The following is a 26,417-nucleotide window of genomic DNA, read 5'->3' on the forward strand; positions in this document are numbered from 1 at the left end:
AAACCTATCATATAATATTTCTGGAGGATTTAATTTGATTTTTGCCTTCATTAAAAATTGTTAACTTATTGGATTTGATTTATTTTCAGCATTTATTGTAAACAATACAACACAATAACAGATACATCAAACTCCTTACAGAAGGAATGAAATGCACTGATAAAAAAACAAAAGCAGTGGAAAATTAACGTAAATGTATGAAGAAAATAATTGTTTCTCATAATATAAGAGATTTTAGCAGTTATGCCTACAATGCACACTTAGGGCAGGTGAGTTATTATTTTTATTGTTTTACTCAAATATTAGTTAAGAGGGGATGCTAAGCTGCTTATTCAGTTGAACAATGTTAGTCTTTACATTGAATTCTTTTTTTCATCCATTTTTTTTCACCCTGGATTATCGTTGCGTTTTAAAAGCAACTCGTCAATTTTTTTCCGGTAAAAGTTTCATAAAAAATGTTTTAGTGGTCAGGCGTCTAAACTAGTTTGTCGTTAATGTTTTTACACATTGTTACGAAAGAAAATTGACCAATCTAAAAAGTAATGTTTTCAAATGTAAAATGTATTTAACACTGAGCTGATAACGCCATGAATGGTTTACTGTAGATGATACGAAAGAGTGGATATGAAAGAGTGTTTGCCACCCGTTCTGAAGATCCTCTTTCTCAGTTTCCAGAGGTCGCAAGAACGTCGTACTCTGTCAAAAACACAAAACTGTTCTCCCTGATTTTCCGGACTCTTACCAAATCCCCACACTCCTGGACCTGGATCAGGCCTATCTCCCCTCGGCCGTATTCTCGTTCCCTGTCGTTCAGCGTGACCGCTGTCCGTCTACCGCAGGCCTGGCGGTACAAGCACCTCACAGCCAGCACCAGCACCATACCGAAACCGGCCGAGCCGCCCAGCAGAACGCCCAGCTCCCAGGCCGTGTGCTTCGGGACGATGTCTGGATACTTCCCGTCCTCACCGGGGGTCTGCGGTTTGGAGGGACGCTTGGGTTTGGAATTGATGATTGGAACGTCTGGCAGAAGGTCGTGGCCGGGATTGGGTCGATGGTTTGGAAAAGGTTTGGGGTTTGGATGAACAATCGTGCCTAACGTGGCTGGGTTGAGCCCTGAAGCTGCCAGGGTGACGGAGGTGAAAGACAAATGCTCTTTAAAGGAGGAGGACGTTGATGGAGGAATGGATAAAGGTGAAGGTGGAGTAACAGAGGAAGTAATCGATCTGGGAGTATCTGATGGTGGAACCGAGGGAGAGGAAGAGTTGGGACTTTTGAGAGATGAAGAGCAGACAGGACCTGTAAATGGAGATTTGACTGTTACAGTTGCTGGAATGTTTTGAGACCTTAAAGGAGGAGTTGGAGATGTGTAGAACGATGGTGGTGGAGAGGTGGAGGGAGGCTGGGTTAGAGGTAAATGAAGCGAGGGGACTGGGGAAGGAATGGGTAAGGCGGAAAGAGCTGGAACAGTTTCAGGTTGGCTCTTTAAAGAGGAGAGATGGATGGACAGTGTTGGTCTGACAGATGGAGGTGTGGACACCAGAGTAGGACTTCCAGAAGGAGGTAAATGCATAGTTTCTGTTGACTGTAGGATAGAACTGTGTAGAAAGGAAGAGGGAGATGAATGGAGGTCATCTGAGCTTTTAACCTTCGATTGAGACCCAAGACCTTTGTCCAGAGTAAAGATTGGAGGATTTAGAGGGTAAAAGGTCACGAAGGACTGAGTTTGGATTGGCGAACTGGACCGTGGTTGAGTTGAGGTGCTCTGTGTTGTTTTTGTTTTCAGCCAACTAGCTCTCTCTGAGCTACTTTTGGGTCCAGTTGGGCTGGTCTCAAGCTGATGAAAAGTTTTAACGGTTGGCTGGCGGTTGGCCGAAGTTGGAGCTGAGATTGAAGAATAAGGTTTGTGTAAAAATGATGGAAAACCGTGTTGAGACGAATGAGAACTTGCTTCTGTTTCAGCCGTCTGGGAACCAGTTGGGTTTGTCCCGTAGAGTTCTTTTGTCTTTTTTTGGTTTCTAAATGCCCATGAAGTTTTTGGAGCTTGAGTTGATGTTCTTGGATGGTGGATGCTGGAGCTTAAGGTTTTTACTTCGTGGAAGCCCTGAAAAGTTAACAGTGTTGCTGCAGTGGATTCAGCAGAGGTTGTTTCCTTCATTTTTGGACCTGTCTCATAGTTTGTTTCCTGGGAGTTTCTCTTTGGATCGTTCGAATCTGCCTTCTTGTGAGATGTTGGGGTAAAAGCCGTCCTTTCAATCACGCCATGACTTGTCAACGCCACAGAGCTGTTCAGCTCCAAGACTAGACGGCTCCCCTCTGTTTTCAGAGTATCATTGGTTGATGTTGTTGAGTGTGTGACACTAGTAGACAAACTAAATGTTGTGTTTGTTGTTGTAACTGATACCCTGGTGGCTCTAAATGCTGTGAAGTGGTTGGAAAAAAGAGAAAACCTCATTGGCGATCAGACGTAGCCACAGGACCCGTTCTACTTTTGCGTATACTTGACTTGTATCTACCTGGCAGAACGGTCACGTTTTCTGTCTGTACAGCAAAAGTCTTCTCTCCATCCCTCACTGTGATGTTATAGACGCTCCAGTAGACACGACTCCCATCATGCACCACTGCAGACTCGATGCCAGCCCAGTAAACAAAGTAGGACTGCACCACGGTGATGCTGGAACACAGACGATACAAGAAGTTTACAAATGCTTCTATGCCAATTTTCGCATTGTATCTCTGATCATTGAATCTATGATTGTGGATGATGAAGAAGGGAAGCCGTACTGAAAGCGTACATCTCCCATTGGTGCATCTGGAGCCCTCCAAACAAAGGAGAGGTTTCTCTTTAGCTGTTTGTCAGAATGCGTGACTGTGTCCCCGTCCGACATGCAGTGCAGGGTGTGGGTACTTGGGGGAGTGAGGATCCAACACCCGCCCACCAGAATAGGACCCAGTCTCTTAGACCTGATGGAAGCCCCTCCAACAACCTTACCGCTAGCCCCAACGCTGCGCGCCTGGAGGAGAAACCCCATGAAGTCTCTGGAACTTCTTACAGTCACTGAGAGGAGACGTGTAGATGAAAAAAATGAAATGCGTTTCACTATATCACTGTGAGAGTAAAAGCAGAAGATTTAACCAACAAAACCAAACACCCCACACTCCGAATGCACTTACAGTCAACGACTGCTGCTGACGTCGTCTAGAATGAGAAGGGTTTGTACCTGTTATCAGCTGTCCAGGCCAGTACAGGGAGGATGAGGTGTGGATGGTGACATGGCTGTGTTTGGGGTCCAGCGGATGAGCCTGGATGTGTCCGGGTATCATCTTCAGACAGGAGCGGTGGCTTGCACCATGAGAGAAACTTGCTATAGGCTTGATCAGCAAGCAAATGACAGCAGCCAGCGTGTGTAGGAGGAGGAGAGACGCCATCACTGAACACAGACGGAAGCAGTCAAACTCCTAAATTAAGTGTATAGAGGTCCCTCATTTACCACAGGGGTTACGTTCTAAAAATAATCCGCGATAGGTGAAATCCACAAAGTAGAATTACAGACGTTTTTTGGTAAAACTCCTCACTACACACTTTCTACACTTTTGTCTCTTGTTTAAACTCTCAAATTTCAAACCTTCATAGAAAAATAAGTCCAGGATTATGGAAACTAAACAAAGATCTGATCATGATCGAAGATTTATGCAACTTTGGCAAGCTGAACACATTCTGTACAGGAGATTTGACACGGAGATTGTTTGACAAGGCCAATCAGGACGCAGAACACAAATTTCACTGAAAAAAGACAGACCACGAAAGGTGAACTGCAAACAGTGAGGGAACGGTGTACTGACTGACTACAGTGGAAACGAAACCCAAAGGTTGAGGAAGCATGGAAGCGTTCTTACGTTACATTTAAAACCTATTTTATAACCTTAACCTATTTGAACTTAACTCACAAGAACTCCAGATTCAGACTCCTGAGACGCAAACACAAATCAAAGGTTAGGAAAAAAAACAAGATTGTCTGGATAATTTTCTTAATTTTAATTTTTTAACACAGTCAGATCATTGATAAGCAACTGTTTTTTATTGAACAGTTTTAACTCTAAAATTAGACTTATATTATCATCAATAACAAATAAACAATTTAAAAACTAAAAACACAGAATAATAAACGTACCGGTAAACAAAAAAAAGTTGAATAAAAATTAAATTGTAAATTAGTATCATTAGCTTTACATGGTTTTTATTAAGGCTGCTATTTATGGTCATGAGAAGATTTTGAGTATTTAATATTTCCATTTAAATTGTTCATTCACTCAAACCTTTGACTAAAGGTACCCTCACATTGAATATTTCTTTCATTTTAAAGAAGCATTAGTGCATAGTGTGGACATCCTGACCTTTTTGCAGCAGAAATCTCATGAGCATCATGTAAAGAATCCAGTTCCCTCTGGAGTTGGCAGAGATCCTTTCCTGTTGTCTATAAACCCCGTTGTGGTGTGAAAGCTTCTGGATTATTTGAGCCCAAGACTGGAGCTGTGGGTGACTCCCTGAAGTGTGTGGGGGGCGGGGCTTACAGGGCGTTGAAGGAGGGAGACGTTCAGAACTGGAACCAATGGAGGTGCAAGTTTTTCTCCTCAAATTTATGAATCACACTGCTTGGTTCACATTTTATATAACGGTTTAATGTTAAAAAAAGGCCAAAAAATAAACCAGCTATTGAGCTGCTTTGTACACTTTTTTACAGGTAAATTTTAGTCGTGCTAGAATTTAGCCCAAACTGCTACGATGGAAGTTCCCTGGACTTAATGTTTAAAATTCACATGAAAAAATGTTGAAATGATTTGTGGACACAGTTTAAAAATTCAAATAGTACTTTTTAATAGGCTACTGACGAACGCCACAATCAGATCTTCTTACCCTTATTTCTGGCATAAGTTTGCTAGGTTTCTTTAGCAAATTTTTCTTAAACCAAACCAAGTTTCTCTTAAACCAAATGTACATTAAATTTTACTAAATAAAAGTCACATTAACAATTAGATATTGGAACAAATGGGATATTTAGGACCAGTTGTGTTTGCTAGCATTTACCTTAAACAAGCTAAAGCACAGAAGCTAGCCTCACTTGCTTTTTAGCATCAGGCCTTTACTACCGGGACTTTTGAATAAAATGATGCTCTGTTAACTTTTAAAATCAATTTGATCAAATCTAAAGGGAAAATTGTTAGTTATATATTATGTACAGTTTTTAGCTGGTGTCACTTGATACATAGGTTCATATGATATAGAGAATGTTTCATCATGAATCGACTATGATGACTGTCTAAACAAAATATGTATGTGTGTGTATATATATATATATATAGATAGATAGATATCTATTAATTTATATAGATATAAATATATATCTAAATAGATAAATATAACTATATATAACTATATATAACTATATATATATATATATATATATATATATATATATATATATATATATATATATATATATATATATATATATATATAATGCTAGCACAATGTGTGGCTTAAGCTTACGATTTGTACTTTTGTATAATTGTATAAGTATTGTATTTTCTATATTGGGAGAAATAGCTTCTATCTAGTGTGGCATCTTTTTCAAGCTTAAATCCACTGCAGCACCTCAACAGGATGTACACCAGCTGTTGCCACCTCCTCTCCAGGATCTCCCAGAAACTGCTTTAAATCCTTTTTTTCTGGTTTGAACTTGTCTGGCTCCAGAGAAGGCTGATGATTACTTACTTGGGTGGAGCCAAAGGCTCCATTTGTACTGTTTATTTTATTCGAAAGCATTCTTACACTTTCACAAAAAAGCTGAAGGAAAAATGAACTGCAATGATTTATTAATCACTTTAGATCCCGGGAAAACAGGAATACGTGTAGGATGATGGACCAGTCACAATAAAAAATGCTGCAAAAGTGACACAAAATATGGAATAAAGTTAAACTGAAACCATGACTCAGTTAAAGAGTATAGGTACAACAAAAATATCTCAGTTACACAATAGATCACACATTACAAGATTGTAGTTACACCAAAGTGTGGACAAATATTTGTTTATGTCGGGTTTCATTTTGGCTATTTAAAAACGAAATTAGTACAACTCAATGTTCTTGATTGCTAATTAGCAAGCTAACATCATGGATCAGCTGAGTGACAGCAGGAATGAGCATTATACTCTGATTTCGGGTCTTGAATTGATGCAAAAGAACTTTAAATCGTGAAAATTTGTGCTATACTTATAAGCTAACACGGAAAAACTGCTGAAAAGTCTTGTTTTGCTGCTAACCTATAACAAGAAACTGCAGAACCTTTTAAACCTATCACAATGCTAGCTAAAATATGATATTAAAATTTGTGGTTGGTAAATTATTGCAACTTCTGACAGTCAGCGCTAGTAAGAGACAGTCATAACCCTTTAACACCTGATCTTTAACTCCAGTGCTGATGTTCTTTGAACTCGTCAACCATTTACGCAATTAGTTTTGTGCGTCTTCGTTTTCCTCATCTTAGCTGGCACCTTTCTAATGTTAGGTTGGAGGTGTCAGCGGGTGTAAGCTAGTGGGAGAGCATGAAAATAGAGAGCTCTCAATAATGGGGAGGGGAAGGGGGCGGCGTTGCTCCACACTAACGGTTCCACCCGCAACTCATGCTACGTTCACACCAGCCTCAACAATGCTCGTTTAAGGGGCCACTGTCAATGAAAAGTCAACATAAAATTTGTATATGCATATTTTGGACATCCGCATTCCAAAATCTTGCATTCACGTATCGCTACCCATGTTTATGAGTCTGTTTTCGGGCTCTATGTACAAACCGCACAAACATTGAATGCCAATTGAAAGTTAAACCAGTTGAACTTTGACCAATCAGTATGGGTGGTGTCTTTTTCAAAATACGAAAGTACCATGAAAATTGATCAGAAGATGAAATTGTTAATTGCGGTTTTTGCCCAGCTGTAATTATACGACACCAAATCTCTCATATGTCGGAACAGAACTACGGTTTTTTAACGTGGACATGACGTCATCGATTTCACGAAGTTAAAATCAAAATTAATATGAGCGTTTTGCGATGATTATTTGTCTTCTGAAGATAAAAACATTTATTTAAAAAATAAATTTAAATGCGTTTTTTTGGCAAAAATAGTTCCGCCCCAATGCATTGTGGTCTATATTCGCCGATCTAGTGAGAATCAATGCACACTGGTTTTTTGCAGAGACTTCTGGGAAATTTCTAGGGCACTGGATTAGGGAATTGTGGATTCGGACAGCACTACAAAAAACGGCGAACGCACTATATAGTGCACTTTGTAGGGGTTAGGGTGGGAATTCAGACAAGCCCTTAGTATCGGGTAGTGATAGTCCCCCCTATGCTAACTGCACGTTTAAGAACGCCTGTATCACATGACCGTGTTTACAGAGCATCGAAGCTGGATTTCGGATTTATGACGACGACGGTTATTGGATTTTAGCTAAAAACGTCAAAATTAAAAGACCACGGGGAAAACTTTAAAAAACACATCAAAAGATGATCGGAGTGGGACTATAAAGGGTTAATGTAATTTATAATCATATAAATTTCACTTAACTAGTCCACGCTTTCTTGCTTTTGTCAGTTGTTTTTTTGTATTTTTCCAGTGTACAGTTTGTGATGAAGACACAGATGGATGATGATGCAGATATTATTCCTGTTTATGTTATCTGTACAATTAGCTTCCTTTGTTAGCACAATAGGATTGTTTTTTCCATTAAACTATTTATATCGACAAACTTCTAACTGTTCAAATAAAAGTAGGAAAATAAAATAATATGAAATAATATATTTCAATAGTAGATTATTAGTATTGTTGCAACAAGTACTAAGACAGTTTATAAGTTATGTAGCAAAGGTTTTTTAAAGCCACATTATGGCTCACTAAGCCGGTTTTCTTTACTATCGGTGAAGAAAACGGTTCCCCGCGCGGTTCCCGGACTGAACGTTCTGTGATCTCTGGATCCGCATCTGCCCTCGAGCATCACGCAGACACGGAGGAGGCGGGAACCTCCATCTGCCCTGCTCGGTGACCGACCCGTCATCCGCGGGCTCGGCCGGATCCTCGCGGCGGCCGCTCCTCTTCTGTCCTGCCGCGGATGCGGAAGAAAAAAGGAGGAGGGGGGGGGGGGACCGAACGGGACCCGCGCACCGGAGGGTAAAAAGGGCTAATTTGACATGGAACGGATCTCCAGTCTAAAAATAGGCTATGCCCCGGACTGCAGCACCACCACCCGCGCCACCTGCCCCCCTTGGTACCGGCAAGTCACGGAGGGAAGGTAAGCCGGAGGGGGGGGTGGCATTGTCCCGGAGCGCGGGGGGGGGGGGGGGGGGCTGCTGGGGGACAATCAGTGACCCGTGAAACGGACTTCTGAGGTCTCGTGAGGTCGGGTTACCGTTCAGCCATGTTGCGGGGAGGCGGAGGGGAGGGGGGTAACGGTTCGTGACACCTGCCCTTGTTCCCGGTAACGGAAAAGGGAGGGGAGCGTGGGGTGAAATTGAACGGAGCACCGACATCCCACACCGGGAATCGACTTGGTGAGTCGGTGTGGAGGGGTTACCGGAGTGCCGTTCAGCCATGATGTGGCAGCGGGAACCGTAGCTAACAGCGGGGCTCCGGGGGTTCTGTCACCGACCGACCGGTGGGCACCGGGGAGCCGCCGGGACCGTGCAGGTGAGAGGGGGGGACGGGGGGGTTGTAAAGGATCTGGTTCCCCCGGGGGATTCTGGGCTGTCCGCGCGGATGCGGCGGCGGCGGAAGCCCGCGCGCGCACGGTCGCCTGGAGACGGAGGGAAAAACGGGGTCGAGAGGAACGGAGGACCGACAAAAACACGATTTACACGATTTACCACATTTACGCTTCATATGTATTCATTTTATTTAAAATTATTTATTTTTCTAATTTTTAAAAATATTTTTTCGTAACTTTGTTTATTTAAATTTACCTATACATTTTTTTTTTATTAAAAACTAAAATAATAAAAATGAATGTGAATTTTTGTGGAAGGACGTGATCACCACTAACAGATGGTGACAGGTCGAAGTGCTTATTGATGATTATTGATCATAATTGGATGATGGTTATTAGGAAGTGGAGGTCAGGGCGGGAGATGGCACGTGGGGTCTGTTACCATGGCGATAACCGGAGTGATCTATCCCCTTATTATCGGGCCCTATGCATTCAATAATTTATTCATTCACAGATTCACTTTGTTCATGCTCCTCTTTCTCTTTCCCTCCCCTTTCCACTTCCGCCCTGCATGCCGTCTGTTCTCCTTCCTCCCATCCGTCCCTTCGCCTCCCTCTTTTCTCCATCATCTCCTCCTCTGTGTTTCAGGTCAGTGAGAGGCAGCAGCAGCAGCAGCAGATCCTCTGCAACCTCCTCTCCTCCGTCTCTGCGATGCTCTCCCCACTTCCATATGTTGGAAAACACACTCGTCTTATTTTAGCAGCACTGCCTTCCTCCTCCTCCTCCTCTTCCTCCTCCTCCTTCTCCTTCTCCCCTGCCCTCCTCTCTTTCTGAGTTTTTTTGTCAAACACGCTGGAAGATGAAGCGTGGGTCGAGTGTGCTGCAGCCTCCCTCGGATGCAGCCAAACGCCGCTCACACCCCGCCGGCGCGCACGCCAAGACGCGCACCACCGACGCTGCTCGCGCCCCGAGTGAGAGCGCGCTGGGCACATGCGCCGCCGGTTCAAGTCCCTTCCCAGCAGCCACCTCTCTGTTCAGCCCTGATGTCAGCACCAAGATGGCGTCTGACCTCCTCATCAGGCTGTCAGGTAGCTCGCACACTCTGAGGAAGTTCACACTGATCCAAAGAAACCTTTCACTTCCCCACATTAGACGGATTAAACCACCATCCTCTCCTCTAACTAAAACAGTGTCTGTAGGGAAGTGAAGGAAAACACTCGTAGTTTCAACAGGTAACGATAAAAACTAAAGTAGTAGTACATCTACAGTACTTCATCAGTGAGGCCCAAAGATTGGGTCAAATGGTTTGACCCTTGACTTATGGGAGAACTGGACACAAGACGGTTTATGTCCAGCTCCAACCAAAGAAAGTCAAAGCAGTCGCCATTTTCCTCAACACATGGACGTCGCCATGTTGGAGCCAGAAGAGATTTCAAAAAAGATCTAAAAAAAAAACCAAACTATCAGGAGAGGAACGATGGCCATAGATGATCTTTTCTTCTTCCAGAAGCCACCCAGAAAACGTGCCTGTTTCCTGGAAGCGGCGAGGATCCGGGGCAGCAGGAAGAGCCGGGCGTGGCCTTGTCCCCGGACGGGCCCGGCGCCAGTCCGGAACCGCCGTCCCTCACCCATACTCCTGACAGCAGCACGGCAGCCGACACGCTGGCGTCGGATCTGCTCAGGAAGTTGGCAGGTACAGAACCTCCATTTCCTGCCACCAGCTCTTTCAAAATAAGGGTTGCTAGGTTCCAGGGTTCTCCATCAGTCGGCTTAATAAAAGCTCATTTTGAAAACAGATTGAATTGTTTACAAAAGCTTGTTTATCGTTGTTCTAAGATGTTTTATTGCCAATAAAAGTGCTTTTCTTCCAAATCCTTCAGAGCGGCAGGAGGTCAGCAGCCATGTGTTACGGGTCAAAGAGGAAGAGGAGCCCATGGAGATCGGCACCATGGCTGAAAACCAACAGATTAAAGAGGACATTCCTGATTCCACGTTAAGGACGGAATGCCAGCATCTCTTCACCGTTAAAACCGAGGAGGACGGTCTCCCTGGAAACGGACTGGCTGATCAGTGCCTCCTTGGATCTAGAATGTCAGGTCAGTACCTCCTCGGACTGCAGACGGAGGACAGGCTCTGTGGTGGAAGCTTCCAGACGGGTTCAAAGTCCCAGCTCGATGTCTCCAAGGCTAACAAGAGTCATGTACGAATGAAAGTGGAGGATTGTAGCGTCTTTGGAGCCAGAATGGATTCCCACCTTCCGTCTGGAGCCAGCATGGAGGAGCAGCTTTCTGTCAAAGCAACAGTTGCAGAGAGGCCTGTATCAGGTCCAAAGACCGGCAACAAGTTTCTGCATGGAGCCAAGATGGCCGCCCAGCTTTTCTCTGTGGCGCCAACGGACGAGCAGCTTCTTTTTGGGGCAAAGATGGAGGACCAATGCCTCCGAGCCGTCCTGTGGCAAGACATGTCGGTGAACCTGGCCTCCACCCTGCTGCACCAGCTCTCAGGTCAGTACCCCCCTCCGGTCTTCTGGTCTCTACGGTCACAGCTTTGAGCAGCTCTAGGACTCCTTTCAGAGGACAAGTTCACTTTGGATCAAACAAGTGAATCTGGTCTGCATGGTGAGGAAGGTCCCCGTTCACTTCAGTGTGAATGTTTAGTGGACTGTCCAAAGTGCACAACACATCCAAGAAGTGACCTAAAGGTTATCAATGATCAGATTATGAGGAAAGCAGCTATCCGAAAACAGAAAAATCAGGAAAAAGTTGCAAAATATCTCGGGGGTAAAATTATGGCCACATATCCCAGAATGCCTCTACGCGGCGACTTCAATGCAAGTTTTACAGCAAATTCAGCAGGTGGCTGCGCGGCAGGAGGCTGTAGTTGCATTTTTACACGCTGGCCGCTGAGACTTTAGGCTGCCCGGGCACATTAGGAGGTCACGCAGTGGCGGTCCAGTGATAGGCGGGTGGCAGGAAGGCAGCAGTGCCATCATTGACTAATGGAAAGGTCACCAAGGTTTCCAAATTTGTCTGATGATCGGCCGATTTCAGACTGCTGTCCCACTGCCACCGTCTGATTGTTGAAAAGCATACGGTACCCGTGGTGCAGGCACTCGACGAAGGCTGTAGACACGGGCCAGGAGCCTGGCGAGGACTGGACGCCAATCTGGCGATCGCGGCCACCATGGGTCTTGCATATAATTTGGTAGGGGCGACCGCTGGCACTTGATATGGACAACCGCCGTCTGGAGACATTTACACATCGTCTAATCAGAGCTGCTGGGGCCGCTTGATTTCCTAAAGGCGTCATTCCCATCTAACTGACTGACACATGACTGCCGCCGTCTACAGTCATGACCAAGCCAACGATTTCCAAAAAATCAGATGTCGGCATGAGGTTCTGCTGCCTCTCCATCGCGCGTGAGTGTAGCATAAACGTTTGTAATGAGTTACAGCAAATGCATCACGGTTAGAGAAGTGGTCGGATTTTCTGGTTTTGTTTTTTGTTTCCTGGTCAAGGGTTGTTTTAGGCAACAGCGCCCCCAAAGGAGCAGCCATTGGGACGGCGTGATTGTTTTCTTGAGCTCCTATGATCTGATTTAGTGCAGAAACTAGCAGGACAGTGATGATTGGGAAGGCTCTTTATATGTCATTATCAAGCTTATTCCGCGCCAATGGTCCCGCCCACAACTCGGAGGTGAATTTCTAATCAAGTTTCTGCAGAAACTATGTTCTAGAAAACGACACAGGTTTGTTTGTTTTGGCTAAAAACGGCGTCATTAGAATTAAGAGACCACTGGAAACGCTTTGAAAATGAATCAAAAGACCATCAGAGTGGGACTTTAAGGGGAGCGCAGGTGTGTCTTGCAGTTCCCTTTAGGCTTGTACAACCACCTTAAAGGACATCATGAAGACCTACCGTTGTCGTGTATCGTGTGTGTATCGTGAAGTATTCTTAAGGTTATAGAAGTTACATGAACTTATGACGTGCAAGTGATGCTGTTGTTTGGTGTCCGTACTCAATCCTTTTGTCGTTAGTAAGGTGCAAGTACTGGCTACTTGAGATGTTATATGTAAGTGCCCGTAGGACACCTGTAGACTACTGTAGGAATGGTAAATGGCGTACACATATATAGAGCTTTTTTACCCACAAGGCCCAAAGTGCTTTACAGTCACAGTCCCATTCACCCAGTCAGACACTGGTGGTAGCTCTGCTGGTGAACACTGGCCAACCCCACCAGAGGCAAGGTGGGGTTCAGTGTCTTGCCCAAGGACACATCGACTCATGGGCGGGAATCAAACCTGCAATATTATGATCATGTGTCGACAGCCCTACCGCTGCACCACGGCCGCCCCTAGTACACCCCCATAGGACTCCTGTAAGATGCCCGTGGGAGGCCCACACAAACCTGTCACTTGAACAGCACTAAACGGCTCCCTGCGCGGTGCGTAGGGTTTGGGTTGGTAGAAAAAATGACCAATGTGCACAGCGCGCCTGCGTCTCATCTACTTCCCCTTTACATATCCTTCCCTACGTGTTGTAAACGTGTTCACCTTAGCCTGTCGCCCGCAGCATGCCCGTAGAGAAAATGTGCGTTTGCATTTCTACGGGCTCACAGAGCGATCTACGGTCGGAATATTTCCTGAACAGGTTCACATGCAGACAGCCGAATGTGACCAAGGATTTGAAGTTTGTTCCATTTCTGCAGATATTTAAAGGTTTGACATATTCTGTGATTTAGATGACCTTTTCAGAGTGACTTAGTTCACTTTTTATTAACCTTGTTGAGCTAATTGGCTCATTTAACATAAAACTTTTATTTCATTCAGTTTCATTTGAGCATCTTTAGAATTTATCAGGACCATAGCGAATCCCGCATTTCCTGGAATTTCTGGATTTTCTGTTGCAAACACTTTTCTGTTTTTACAATTAAACCAAAATTCTAAAACACCTCTTTACGTCTGTTAGAATTCTTTTTCTGATAACTTTTGGCTGTAAATTTAGCACGTGTTGATATTTTTCCCTGTTCATTTTTTTTGTTTACATACTAATCAGTACATTTTCTATTATTCAGGGTTCAAGTCCCTTCAGTTTCTCCACAGCCGTAAAGAAATCCGGAAGTTTCTTCTGTTTTGATGATGCGGAGCTGAAGCCTCCAGATATTCAAAGATCGTAAAGTGGATTTTACGGTCCAGCTGCTGCATTGAGTGGCTTTAAATGTTCCTAATAAAGTGGGCAGTGCGCTTTAGTAATTATCCTGCGACAGATCAAATCAACAACTTTACTAGTTATCGTTTTTTATTTTGATGTCTGCTTTTTGGTCTCTTTTATGCGATTTCATTGGAATGACTAGATGTTGTTCTTCCTCAGAGAGAGTCGGTAAGTCCAGCAGCCAGCAGGTGGGGAGGATGACTCCGCCTACTAGAAACAGGTAGAAGCCGCCTTCCTGTCTCCTGTGGACTTTTGCCGCTCGGCCGGTTGATGACGCTCTGCCTTTGTCTCCCTCGCCGCAGTGCCGCTCTGAAGGTGACCATGGAGCACTTCTACCCTCTCAAACCTTTGACTTCCAAGGACACTCCACCTGGTAAAAGGCTGCACTCACTCCTGCATTCTCCGTCTTTGTGAACACAGTGGTGTGACTGCACACTTATGCGTTTCACCGCACATTTACCAACAGCTTTCTACCAGAGAAATGGGCGAACACACCTCTGTTCTCGTGATGGTTTCATGGTTTCAAAACAGTCTTGTAGACAACCGAGGAACCTTTAAGGGGTACAATTATACAGATGGTTTTGATGTTTCACCTTTGGGTTCCACACAGTCTGGAACTGGTCCAGGACTGTCCAGTCTTGGTGTCTGAGGATACTTCTCTGCTTGCTCTCTTTTCAGTCACGAGAAACCAGGATGAAGCATATTCAGTCAGAATGTGGAAGATACCATTTTTTTTAGGGGTAAAATTAAGGGAAACAAATAGGAATCAGAAATGTGTTATGGTGTAATGTATCAGTTTCTACTTTAAAAAAATAAGGTATCTGTAATGATGACAAGAAAAACTACATTTTATTTGACTAGTATATCTCAACTCAAATCCTACAGTATATGTATTTACTAACTGTACAGAGGATGTAAATTATACCTGAGCCAAAGCGATTGTTTTGTAAACATCTTTGTCCCCCTTAACCACTAAAACTGAAGTTTACCAGCAGCTCCCTGACTTTTATTTACACAAATTCAAATGTAAAACTACTAAATGTATCAATCTGACATGGAATATGCCAGGGTAGTATCTATCTGACATATCTTTCTCGTATTTTACCACGCACAATCTCAAATTTAGTTTTTCTCATCTGATAAACCATTCTCGGATTATCTGATGCTCGTTATCTGATATCCTTATGTTCCATTGTTGGATAAACTGATATTTATTATCTATTTTGAAAATCTTATAACACATTATTAGAAAATCTGAAATTTCAATATCGCATTATTCGACATATCATTCTTGAATTATTATAGATCTCATTATTGGATTATCTGATTTCTCATTATTGGACTGTTTTATGTCTCATCGTATTATGTTAGATCTCATTATTGGATTAACTGATATCTCATTTTGGGATTATTATCGATCTAATTTTTGGATTATCTGATGTCTCATTATTGGAGTATCATAGTTCTCATTATTTTATTATTATAGATCTCATTATTGGATTATCGTACATCTCATTTTTAGATTATCTGATGTCACATTATTGGATTATTTTATATCTCATCGGATTATCATAGATCTCATTATTAGATTATTATATATGTTATTATTGGATTATCTAATGTGTCATTATTGTATTTCTTTATATCTCATCGGATTCTCATAGATATCACTATTGGATTAATTAAAATCTCATTATTGGATTATCATAGATCTCAACATTAAATTATCTGATTTCTCATCATTGGATTATCTGATATCTCATTATTGGATTAACTGATATCTCAAGATTGGGATTATCATAGATCTCATTATTGGATTATCATAGATATCATTATTAAATTATCTGATGTATCATTATTGGATAAATTGATAAAAAATTATGGAATTATCATAGATCTCATTATTGGATTATCATAGGTCTTACTATTAGATAATTAAAGATAAGACTGATGTCTTATTATGGGATTAATGTATATCTCATCGGGTTATCATGGATGTCATTATTGGATTAACTGAGATATCATTATTGGATTATCATAGATCTCAATATTAGATTATCTGATTTCTCATTATTGGATTATCTGATATTTCATTATTGGATTATCCGATATCTAATTATTGGATTATCTGATATCTCATTATTGGATTATCATATATCTCATTATTGGATTATCATAGATTTAATTATTTGATCATTATAGATCTCATTATTGGATTATCATAGATCTCATTATTTGATTATCCTAGATCTAATTATTGGATTATCGTACATCTAATTTTTAGATTATCTGATGTCATATTATTGGATTATTTTATATCTCATCCAATTATCATATATCTCATTATTGGATTTCTTTATATCTCATCGGATTATCATCAATTTCACTATTGGATTAATTAAAATCTAATGATTGGATTATCATAGATCTAAATATTAGAATATCTGATTTCTCATTATTGGATTATCTGATACCTCATTATTGGATTAACTGTTATCTAAAGATTGGGATTATCATAGATCTCATTATAGGATTATCGTAGATCTCATTATTAAATTATCTGAAGTATCATTATTGGATTAACTGAAATAAAATTATGGGATTCTCATAGATCTCATTATTGGATTATCATAAATCTTACTATTAGATAATTATAGATCTCATTATGGGATTATCTGATTTCTCATTATGGGATTAAAGTGTATCTCATCGGGTTATCATGGATCTCATTATTGGATTGTCTGATATCTCATTATTGGATTATCTGATATCTCATTATTGGATTATCATAGATCTCATTATTAGTATATCTGCTGTCTTATTATTGGATTATTTTATAACTCATTGTTGTATTATTTTATATCTCATTGTTGGATTATCTGATATCACTTTATTGGATTATCTGATTTCTTGTTATTGAATTATCTGATATCTCATTATTGGATTATCTGATGTATCATTATTAGATTATGTGATATTTCATTATTGGATTATCATAGATGTCATTATTAGATTATCTGATATCTCATTATTGGATTATCTGATGTTTCATTATTAGATTATCTGATATCTCATTATTGGATTATCTGATGTTTCATTATTAGATTATCTGATATCTCATTATTGGATTATCTGATGTTTTATTATTAGATTATCTGATATCTCATTGTTGGATTATCACAGATCTAATTATTGTATAATCTGTCTAATCTCAGTGCAATGAGAATGATTCTTTACCTTGTAAAGCGTTCTTGTGTATCTGATGGAGGAAGTGTTGATAGTTTCTAACTGTTGACCAGTTTACCTGTAGATGTTTCAGAACCAACATGTTGATAAAAAATTACAACTTAATGTGTTTCAACTACTTGGACCTTCTATAGAAAGATCAAGTTACACATAGCAGATTTTTTTTTTCTGATTTGTGGCGCCGGGCGTAGTTATAGAATCTACAAAAATTATTGATTTATGCATGACAGAAGCAGCTATGTTTATAAACTAGGAGTTAACATTTTCGGCGGTGCACCATTGGAAGCACATGCACTGAAGAAGAGGGGCAACTAATCTGTTCTAAGGAAACATTGAGCTTAAAAAGGGGATGTTAGATAAAAACTGTACTATTCCAAAAGTCACGCCAGTTATCAGCCACCTTTCTGTCATACTAAATTTTGCGTCTTCTAATCACTCATATTGCAGTTGTGAGATTTTAATTGTGCATATCAGTGTTTTGCTTTGACTAACACAATCCTCTACGAGTCGGGTTATGAAATGGAGTTCAAAGTGTTTTTCTTTGTTTGTGTGTGAAACTATTGGACGTCCAGATCAGAGCAGCCCTTCACTCTGTTCATGTGGTCTACAGGCATGTTACCTGCTGTAGCTGCAGTTGTTTTGTGGCACAGTTGTGTCTCTTGACTCCTAATGCATCAATGGTGGCGTCTATAGGAACTGACCCCATCTTTGTGTGTGAGACTCCTGGGATTTTACCAGAACTGGGGAACATGTTTAATTAATGTTGTTTGTTGGTCATCTGTACACCGTGTACCCTGCCTTTTCACAGATTGCCTTTGACGTCTTGTCCAAGTCTGGGAGACGTCACTGCATTTGTTTCTGAGTAGAAACAAATCAGGCAGCAGAATTCGTATATTCTTCTCAATAATTCCAGATACCGGTATTTGTTTTTCTATTTTATCATCCAAGGATTGTCTTCACCCATTTCTCCTTTATGGATGGCGCCTGGTGTGTAAAAAAACCACCCTGTTTTTATGGTTTTTGTGTGTCTCTTTCCGGATGTTTTCTCCTTTAATTTACAGGAACAGGTTCATAATGTTTTCTTCATAAAGAGATACAATGGCGACAGGCGTTAGTGTGAAATGACAATAAAGTTTGGAGCGTAACGAGTACAGATGTCACAGTCGAGCACATGATCGCCAGCGTGTTTGAATTCAACACAGAATGGATGAGCCTGACCGTGCAGCTGCTCCTGTTTTCTTTGAGGGGGTGTAGATTTTTGAATATTGATAGTCGTCTCCTGGGGCTGTTTTCTTATCATCACATATTGAGTCACCGTGTGACGCGGATCGTCGGTGTGCTTGGCTGCCCCGTAACGTGCAGTGATTAAAAATGACTGACTGTCAGCCTGGACGGACCGACGGCCTGACGGGATCTAACGCAACCTACAGGTCAGATGGGAAGCAGATGGTCACTGAAGGTTACTCAGGTTGGGATTTGGGTTTGTAGCACACTCATTAAGTCTCGTAGAGAGACCTGAAAAATAAATTTAGGAGTTACACAAGCATGCGGTGCAAAAGGAATGCAGTTCCCAGACGTAGTAGGAACAGGATGTTCTCCACCAGATCATTAAAGGGTTCTTCTCATGCTGGTTTGTAATAAGGCAGAAGCTGGATAGCATTGGATAAGCTTGTGGTTGACACCATAAACTAATTGGTGCTATGGCCGTCTATTCTAAGAGCCAACCACAGCTGCCATGGTGGCTAAAATTCAAAAAGCTTGTTCAAGCAAGAATTCCCACCTATTGGATGATGGAAAATGCAAGATGCAGCACGGATTACTGCAGAGAAGATGGTTAGCCTGTGGAAGGACCCTCATGTGTCTGCCACCTGTTGACGACCATAAGGGTTCTGCATCAGCCGGACTGGATAAAAGAAAATCTCACTAAAACACACAGGAAGAATGGAATGAATGTTCATAGATGTGCATCAACATTGAACATTTCTTAACTTTTAAAGACCTGAATAGAAGATATCATTTACCATCAAGGATGGTAGACACCATAACAGATGTCCAGGCCTTGGGGGAAACTTTCCTGCTTCTTTTCCTAACACCCCTGATATCGCAGCTTTCTATTGGGGGCAGGAAAAACTGAAAAAGAAGCAAGACTGAAGGCCTTGAGGCCTGAGGTGGGACATCTCTGATATATACCAATTACATACTGGATTATGTACTTGTATTCTGTTTGGACCTGAACCCATCAGCCAGATTTATGCTACAGTGGGTGCTGATCAGCTATCCACCCCCGTTTTAACATATATGACATAAAGTTCTGTGATTGGATTGAGTGAAACATTTATTCATATTTGTATCATGAGAATACACACCTAATATATCTAAGTGGCAGTAACATTGGACCAATGAGCGTAGACGGTACAGAGAGGAAAGAAAACCCTTGACTGAACCAAAACAAAGCGGCATATTGGATTTTTAGGACAGTTACAGGAGACTTCAGGTCTCACAGGCAGATAGGAACTATGAAGAAACCCAGAGGATGTTTGGTTACCTGGAAGAGTGAGGCGCATGCTGTAGAGTCAGCTGAATAAGATGTCCATAACGTCAAGATGAACCAGAAAACCAAAAGGCTCAGGCGCAGAAAACAGTGGTGCATTTTTGTTCAAACAGCAAGGAGAAAACGACTCAATCAGTGTGTAGTTTGTGTGGATGTCCTAAAGACACTTGAGTATCGCGTCCACACTCTGTGCGTGCAGCATTTATGCGTGGTCAGTAAGGCGCCAGTGTACAGCCAGTGTACCTCACTGACAATCACGATCAGAGTGTGACCTCCATTATCTTTATGAATACTTGACAATACACTTACCAGATTCATGAAAATGGTACGTTCCATTTTCATGACCTCCTTTGAAGTGGTCGTACGACACGTAAGGAAACAGCACAACACACCTGCGCTCCCCTAAGGTGTGGCCACTCGTCTCAACGACCCACACGGACCCAGACAACCCAGTTTCCCTCACAGATAGATTCGTTTTTAGGGACCACGTTATGCTGTGTTGGCTTGTGTCAGTGTTCTGAGTTAAGGCTGCCCCCTGGCTCCATAACAAAGGAGGTAGTGAAGGGAAATGGCACAGCCTGCAGTCTGGTAGAAGTTAAACCGTAATAACCTCCAGAGGGACTCCTCATTAACAGACCTGTTTCACGAGTCACTTGGCTGATTTCTAAACATCTTTTTATTCCCCACAGAAACCCGGACCAGGCCCAGCAGAGATCCAACCATGGGCTGCTCTTACTTCTTCAGGTAACTTCTTAATTTTTCTACTTTTGACCCTTTCTAACTGAGAGACTGTTGATGGAACATGACAGGAACAAATGAACGCTAGAAAATCTCAGAATATTAGGGGGTTTGTTTAATAAAACTGGAGTCTCAAACGCAATCAGATGAAGTTTGATGAAGATACATTATAATAGAGAAAAGGGACAAATAGAAACTAAGAATTATGAGGTGTTTTTAACATGTTCTTGTAGCATTTTTCAAATGTTGAAAAGCACATGATAAATGATAGACTACAATGTTCTTGCTTTTTTAGTTTTAAATGAAAATAGAGATTTTTCAAACATAAATGGTATTACACAATTTCTGTGAACTTCACGTAATCTCATAGATCTTATAGACTTTATATATTCTGTCCATTTAGACCGAGTTGCGTAAAAAACATCCAGTTGTATTTCTAGTGAGAGAGAAATTCTTTCCATTGAATAAGTTGTTTGTACAACGTCAAGCCAGTCCTTTATTCCGGTTGAAGCCAATTTCTGGTTATTGTTTTCTTACTGGCCGTCAGTAGAATGTAGAGCAATTTTTTGAATTCTGGGTAATTTCTCTGTGTCAAATAAAATGTCGATACACTTTGCTAACATTCTATCCTAATAGGAATCGTTACTTAGACTAGTGTTCCCGTTACTATGGTAACCCCCGCTTGTCTGGTCGGAGGGGGGGTCTTCACGTCTCCTGTCCGTCTCCTTCAGGTGTCACATGTGTGGCTTTGAAACAGAGGACCACGCCCTTTTCCAGAGTCACCTGACAGAGCATCGCCAGTGGGAGCAGAGCTGCTTCTCGCTGCACTGCTGCGTCTGCGGCCACTCCACCAATCAGGAGGCAGAGATGAGGGGTCACATGGAAACGCACCTACAGGGAGACGCAGGGGACGCCCGGTGAGTTCAGGGCCCAGAAAACCCGTTTTCTGTCCTGTGACAGATTCTAAACACAATAAAAAACAAACACTTTGTTAGTTCATGGAGCCTAAATGAATCTATTTATGAAAGTTTGATTTGATTTGAGTCTGATTGAAAAGTTGGTTGAATGTACCAAACTCTGAGGGCATCAGGAACAGATTTATTTGGATCCAGGATCTCTGAAGGAACTTCTTCCTTTTTCCCCCAAACTGATATTTCTGTCAAGTTATCCTAAATTTAAAAGAGAAGTTTTAATTAATTAATGTTTTAAGTATTTTTTTAAATGCTATTCTTTGTTCTTCTGTGCAACAAAAGTTGTGAGTGAATCTGAATAAATAAAAAAAACGGCAATCTGATTATCAGTCTGATAATCTGATTATCAGTCTGATAATCAGATTATCCAGAGTTTCTCAAAAATCAGATTAGATTTCTCATCATCTTCCAATGTGTCTCAGTTTAACTTCAATCGGCTGTAACTCTAATTTTAAAGTGGAGTCCAAGGGCGGAGCTTAGTATTTGACTCCACCCCTTAAGATGGCTACTGTACAGAGATATGGCTTCAAGAAGTGTTTGTGTGTTCATGTGTAGAGCATGTGTGTGAATGTGCATGTATGTTGTGTGTGTTACTGTGTGTGTGCACGTGCACATTCATGTTGGGTGCATATCTGTATGAGTTGTGAACTTGTGTATGAGTGTGTGTGTTTGTGTGTGTGTAATTGTGCAAGGGGGGTGTGTGTGTCTGCATATGCGTGTGTTGTGTGTACATGTATGCATGGTTGTTTGTGTGTCCATGTGGATGTGGGAGGCGTGTATTTGTGTGTGTTGTTGTGTGTGTGTCATTGTGCAGGGGTGTGTGTGTGTGCGTTTGTTGTGTGTACATGTGGGTGTGTGTTAGGGTCTTGTGTGCGTGTGCTCTGTGCACATGCATTGAGTGTGTGTGAGTATCTGTGTGTTGTTGTGTGAGTGTGTGTGTGTAGTAAAGCTCAAGCAGCAGAAGCCCCTCCCCTAAAGTCACTGTTCCGTGTCCTGGTCGGCGTGTCCCCTCCCCTCTCAGATCCGGTGTTGCCCTTCCCGCCCCCTCCAGCAGTGCCCTGGCAGTTGCCGTGGCAACCCAGGCGGAAAAGACCAGCTCAGAACATTGCTGCCGCATCTGCCAGAGGTCGTTTCCAGGGCAACAGGAGCTGCAGGTTCACTTCCAGGGTCATCGTCAAGGCAACCAGTACCGGTGCGACCGCTGCGGTCACCTGACACGGACAGCCAACAAGCTGGTGGAGCACGTGCGCGTGCACACGGGGGAGCGCCCCTTCACCTGCCAGCTGTGCCCCTACAGCGCCAAGCGGCGGGACAGTCTGCGGCTGCACTGCAAGGTGAAGCATGGCATGCACGGGAACGCCGCCGACGCGCCCGGCGACGTGCACACTCACCGCTCCTACGCACACACAGACAGCCAGCGCTCCAACAAACACGTGCAGCGGCTGCACACGCCGTCCAGCGCACACACTGCCTCCTCCTCCTCCTCTTCCTCTCCTCTGCAGCCGGCGCTCTCTGACCGCACAGGATGGAGGGATTTATCTCCTCTCCTCCCCATCACCACCCTCATCTCCCTGAAAGCTCGCTCTCCTTCATCCTCCTCCTCCTCGTTCTCCAGCAAACACTCCTTCCTCAGTTACCTCGGCCTGACAGCTTCGTCATGAACGCTGCTCCTCTTCCTCTCCATCCGTCCTCGGGACAGTGAGAGGGATGGAAGGGCTTGATCTGCTGCCAAAAAGCTCCGAAGAGGTCAAAGACCAGCAGGTCTGCTGCAATGAGCTGCAGGTCATCTGCAGGTCATCAGCAGATCATCTAGAGGTCATCTAGAGGTCGTCTGCAGGTCATCTAGAGGTCATCTGTTCCAAAAGGAGCTTTTTCTCTTCATTCACCGTTTCCTACGCTCTCCCTGCCGTCCGCTTTAGTTCCACCCACATCTCTGACCACACGTTTTCCGCCTTTCCTTCGTCCGGCACTGAGAAAAGACCGAAAAGCTTCACAGGGAAGACAGTTTGGGCCAAAGGAGGTCAGTGACTTTAGAACCTCCTTCAGAAGGAGAGGTCCTCCTGGAGGAGGGGGCGGGGCCTGCACCTCCCTTCAGAAGCTTCATCTTTCAGCCTCATCGGAGGAAGAGGCTCACAGTTTCTGACTGAAGACTCTCCAGCGCTTCAACATCAGTTCAGAAACTGATGCTAGAAACCTCTAGCTTTAATCAGAGCCTTTTCAAAATAAGAGCACCTCTCAGGTTCATGTTTGCAGAAAAAACAACATTTTATTTCCACTGCAATTACTTTAATTCATTTCTGAGGAAGGTTAATATTCAACCATTGATTCCAAGTCAACAAAAGTGATGATTTGATCTCATGAAGACTTTTAAAGAGCCTTATGCATGTTTTGAATTAAAATCTTAGCTTAGTTTGTGAAATGAATGTGATAAAAGAATCAAAAGAAATCAAATTGTTTGATTTGCAAAGAATGTATTTGTATAATGAAACAGTAAAAAAGGATTTGATTCAATAAGTTATTTAAAAACCAAACAATTTGATTCTTTTTTTACTCAATGAGGATCAAACTCAATTCACAGAATCTGTAACGAACAGCTTTAAATGTTCATAAAAGCTTTCGTCTTTAGGTTAAAGTCTCGCTAAACTCGAAAGAAATGCGTTTTATAAATGCTGCTGCCTGAGCTGTTCAGAAAAACCTCAACAGAAACGACAAATGCAGACTAAAACAACCTGAAGAGGAAGTTAAATGACATTTACTGACATCAGTTCACTGCTGACGACAACAGGAAACAGACCATATTTGGTCATACATTCCTCTGCTCCTGTTTGTTAGTTATCATATTTGTACTAAAATACATTTTACTGTGGAGCTTCAAAGAGCTCATGCTAGCTTACGTCAGCATAGAGAGCTGCAAACCTTTTTGTTTGCATCCAGCAGGGAAGCCCCGCCCACATGGAAGCCCCGCCCACTGAAGGAAACACCTGATGTATAAAAACACAATTATCTGCGGGACGACTCACTTTAAGGGATTTAGTCTTCGTTAACACTCGATCAAAGTCTGAAAACGACTTTAAATTAAAAGTTATGAATTTATTTAGTCAAATGTGAACTTGAGAGTTGCTCTTGATGTTACTTTAGTTTCACTTCTCTCTTCAATCATCAGCTGCTTCTTCATAATTTAAGGTTTTTTTTGGATGGCATTTGTGTTGTGTATTACTAAACAATGTATTTGTGTTTACATAATGACACAGACCTCCTATAGGAGGCTCAAGTGTGTTAAAGTTGCACTACAATGTAGTTTTCCTGACAAAAACTGGAACCACTTTAAGCCATTTTTGTACCACTGAGGGAGAATCTGAAACTTGGGTTCCTTTGGTCCAGATTAACCAGATTATGCCATCTAACATCTCTGTGTTGAACGCACCTAATCCACGTCAAAGGCGTGGATTAACTAACATGTTATCAATATGTATTTAATCATAGTATAAGACTTAAACTAGAGGACTTGTGCATTTTTGCATGTTTTTTCTGTGAATTTAGAGGAAAAAAAGCAAAAACTCTGTTACTTTCACACAAACGTGGAGCAGGAACTTGAAAGAAATCAATCATTTATTTAAAAAAAAAAAAAAGGGCACTGGACACAAAGAAGAGAAGCTACAGTTAGTGATCATGGGGAGCTTTATTTACAGGTTTTTAAGGGAAATGTAAATAACAGGAGAATGGGACGACTTGCTCTTTCCTTAAATCACTTTAAACCGGAGTGTGGGAACATTTTCAGATAGTTTGTCTCATTTAAGGTAAAAAAAAGAGGAATAATTACACTTTTTATCCAGGCAACACAGATTAAGAGAAGAAATTTCAACTTTCAACTGTGGCCTGGCAAAAGTAAAGACTAAATAAATAAAACTGAAGTATTCTGGTTGTAAAACAGCCAAAAATTGTGAAATAATTGGTGAGAATTGATGAAGTTTGTCAGCTGAGCTAAATGATGCAAAAGCATCGAAGCAGAGAACGTTCTACAGTCTTCTACAATCTCTGAATTCAGTCCGTGAAAAAAACAATCGTCTTTATTTGTTCCTCTGTGTTCCATCGGCTGCAGAATTTCTAGGATAGATCTAAGGAAAGCTACGGAGCCCCTAAAGGGCCATTGATAAAAAAAAAAAAACTGGAGGAAAAAAGACTTTTTTGAAGTAAAAAAAAATTCTTTGGGAGTAAAACATTTTTTTTTTAAGTAAAAAAGGAAAAAAATTACTGGTGCGCACCAGTTAGTTTCAGGTGCGCACCAGTTAGTTTCAGGTGTGCTCCAGTTAGTATCAGGTGCGCACCAGTTAGTATCAGGTGCGCACCAGTTAGTTTCAGGTGCGCACCAATTAGTTTCAGGTGACATTAAGACATTGTCAGTAATATTTCGTGTTTTCAGAAAGTTTACAAGGTCTGTATCCTCAACTTTAGCCATTCTAAAGACAACTGTAGCTATTTGGTGCACAATGAGCAAGCAAGTCAACTATCTGATATCTTCTGATACTAACTGGTGCGCACCTGAAACTAACTGGTGCGCACCTGTTAGTTTTTTTTTCTTCTTTTTTTTTACTTCAAAATTTTTTTTTTACTTTTTTTTCCTCCATTTTTTTTTCTATCAATGGCCCTTTAGGGGCTCCAAAAAATTAATTTTGAAAGCCTAAAAAAAATTGTTCTTAAATTGAATGTATTCAAATGTTTTAATTTGTTGCAACTTTTGCTATTAAAAGTTATTTTTTTTGTTTTAAATCTTTCACGCGTTGCAGTTTTATATAGTTTGTTTCCTCACCTCTGCAGGTTTAGTTTGGTTGCTAAACTAGCTCTTTAGCTAGCCTGAAACACGTGATGACAGGCTAATTGTACGTTTTCCACATCCATAATCATTTCGCTAACTGTATACTTTTATAGTATGTCTATAAAAAAACGGAAT

The 26,417-nt window shown here is 41.8% G+C and overlaps 2 protein-coding genes across 3 annotated transcripts; one reads left to right on the forward strand and one right to left on the reverse strand.

The window, feature by feature from the left end:
* Positions 1-68: 68 nt before the first annotated feature.
* reeld1 (reeler domain containing 1) lies at positions 69-4,636 on the reverse strand. The gene is made up of 5 exons (XM_020711489.3): positions 4,393-4,636; positions 3,219-3,428; positions 2,782-3,055; positions 2,514-2,671; positions 69-2,418 (listed from the first exon to the last, which is right to left on the reverse strand). Exons 1-5 carry the CDS (start codon positions 4,421-4,423, stop codon positions 665-667), a joined length of 2,427 nt encoding a protein of 808 aa, XP_020567148.1. The 5' UTR covers positions 4,424-4,636; the 3' UTR covers positions 69-664.
* Positions 4,637-8,014: 3,378 nt separating this feature from the next.
* On the forward strand, positions 8,015-25,059 carry LOC101172442 (uncharacterized). 2 transcript variants are annotated; one of them, XM_023966082.2, is made up of 9 exons: positions 8,015-8,341; positions 9,401-9,840; positions 10,260-10,445; positions 10,633-11,256; positions 14,123-14,183; positions 14,266-14,336; positions 20,450-20,504; positions 21,230-21,415; positions 22,491-25,059. In XM_023966082.2, the coding sequence occupies exons 2-9, from the start codon at positions 9,612-9,614 to the stop codon at positions 23,128-23,130; spliced, it is 2,052 nt and encodes a 683-aa protein (XP_023821850.1). In that variant the 5' UTR covers positions 8,015-8,341; positions 9,401-9,611; the 3' UTR covers positions 23,131-25,059. The 2 variants fall into 2 exon arrangements, with proteins under 2 accessions (XP_023821850.1, XP_023821851.1); XM_023966083.2 differs by lacking the exon at positions 8,015-8,341 and adding an exon at positions 8,560-8,736.
* Positions 25,060-26,417: the final 1,358 nt, after the last annotated feature.

Source organism: Oryzias latipes, chromosome 18 (genome assembly GCF_053564925.1).
Source record: "Oryzias latipes strain Hd-rR chromosome 18, Olatipes_Hd-rR_3.1".
NCBI classification, from domain to species: Eukaryota; Metazoa; Chordata; class Actinopteri; order Beloniformes; family Adrianichthyidae; genus Oryzias; species Oryzias latipes.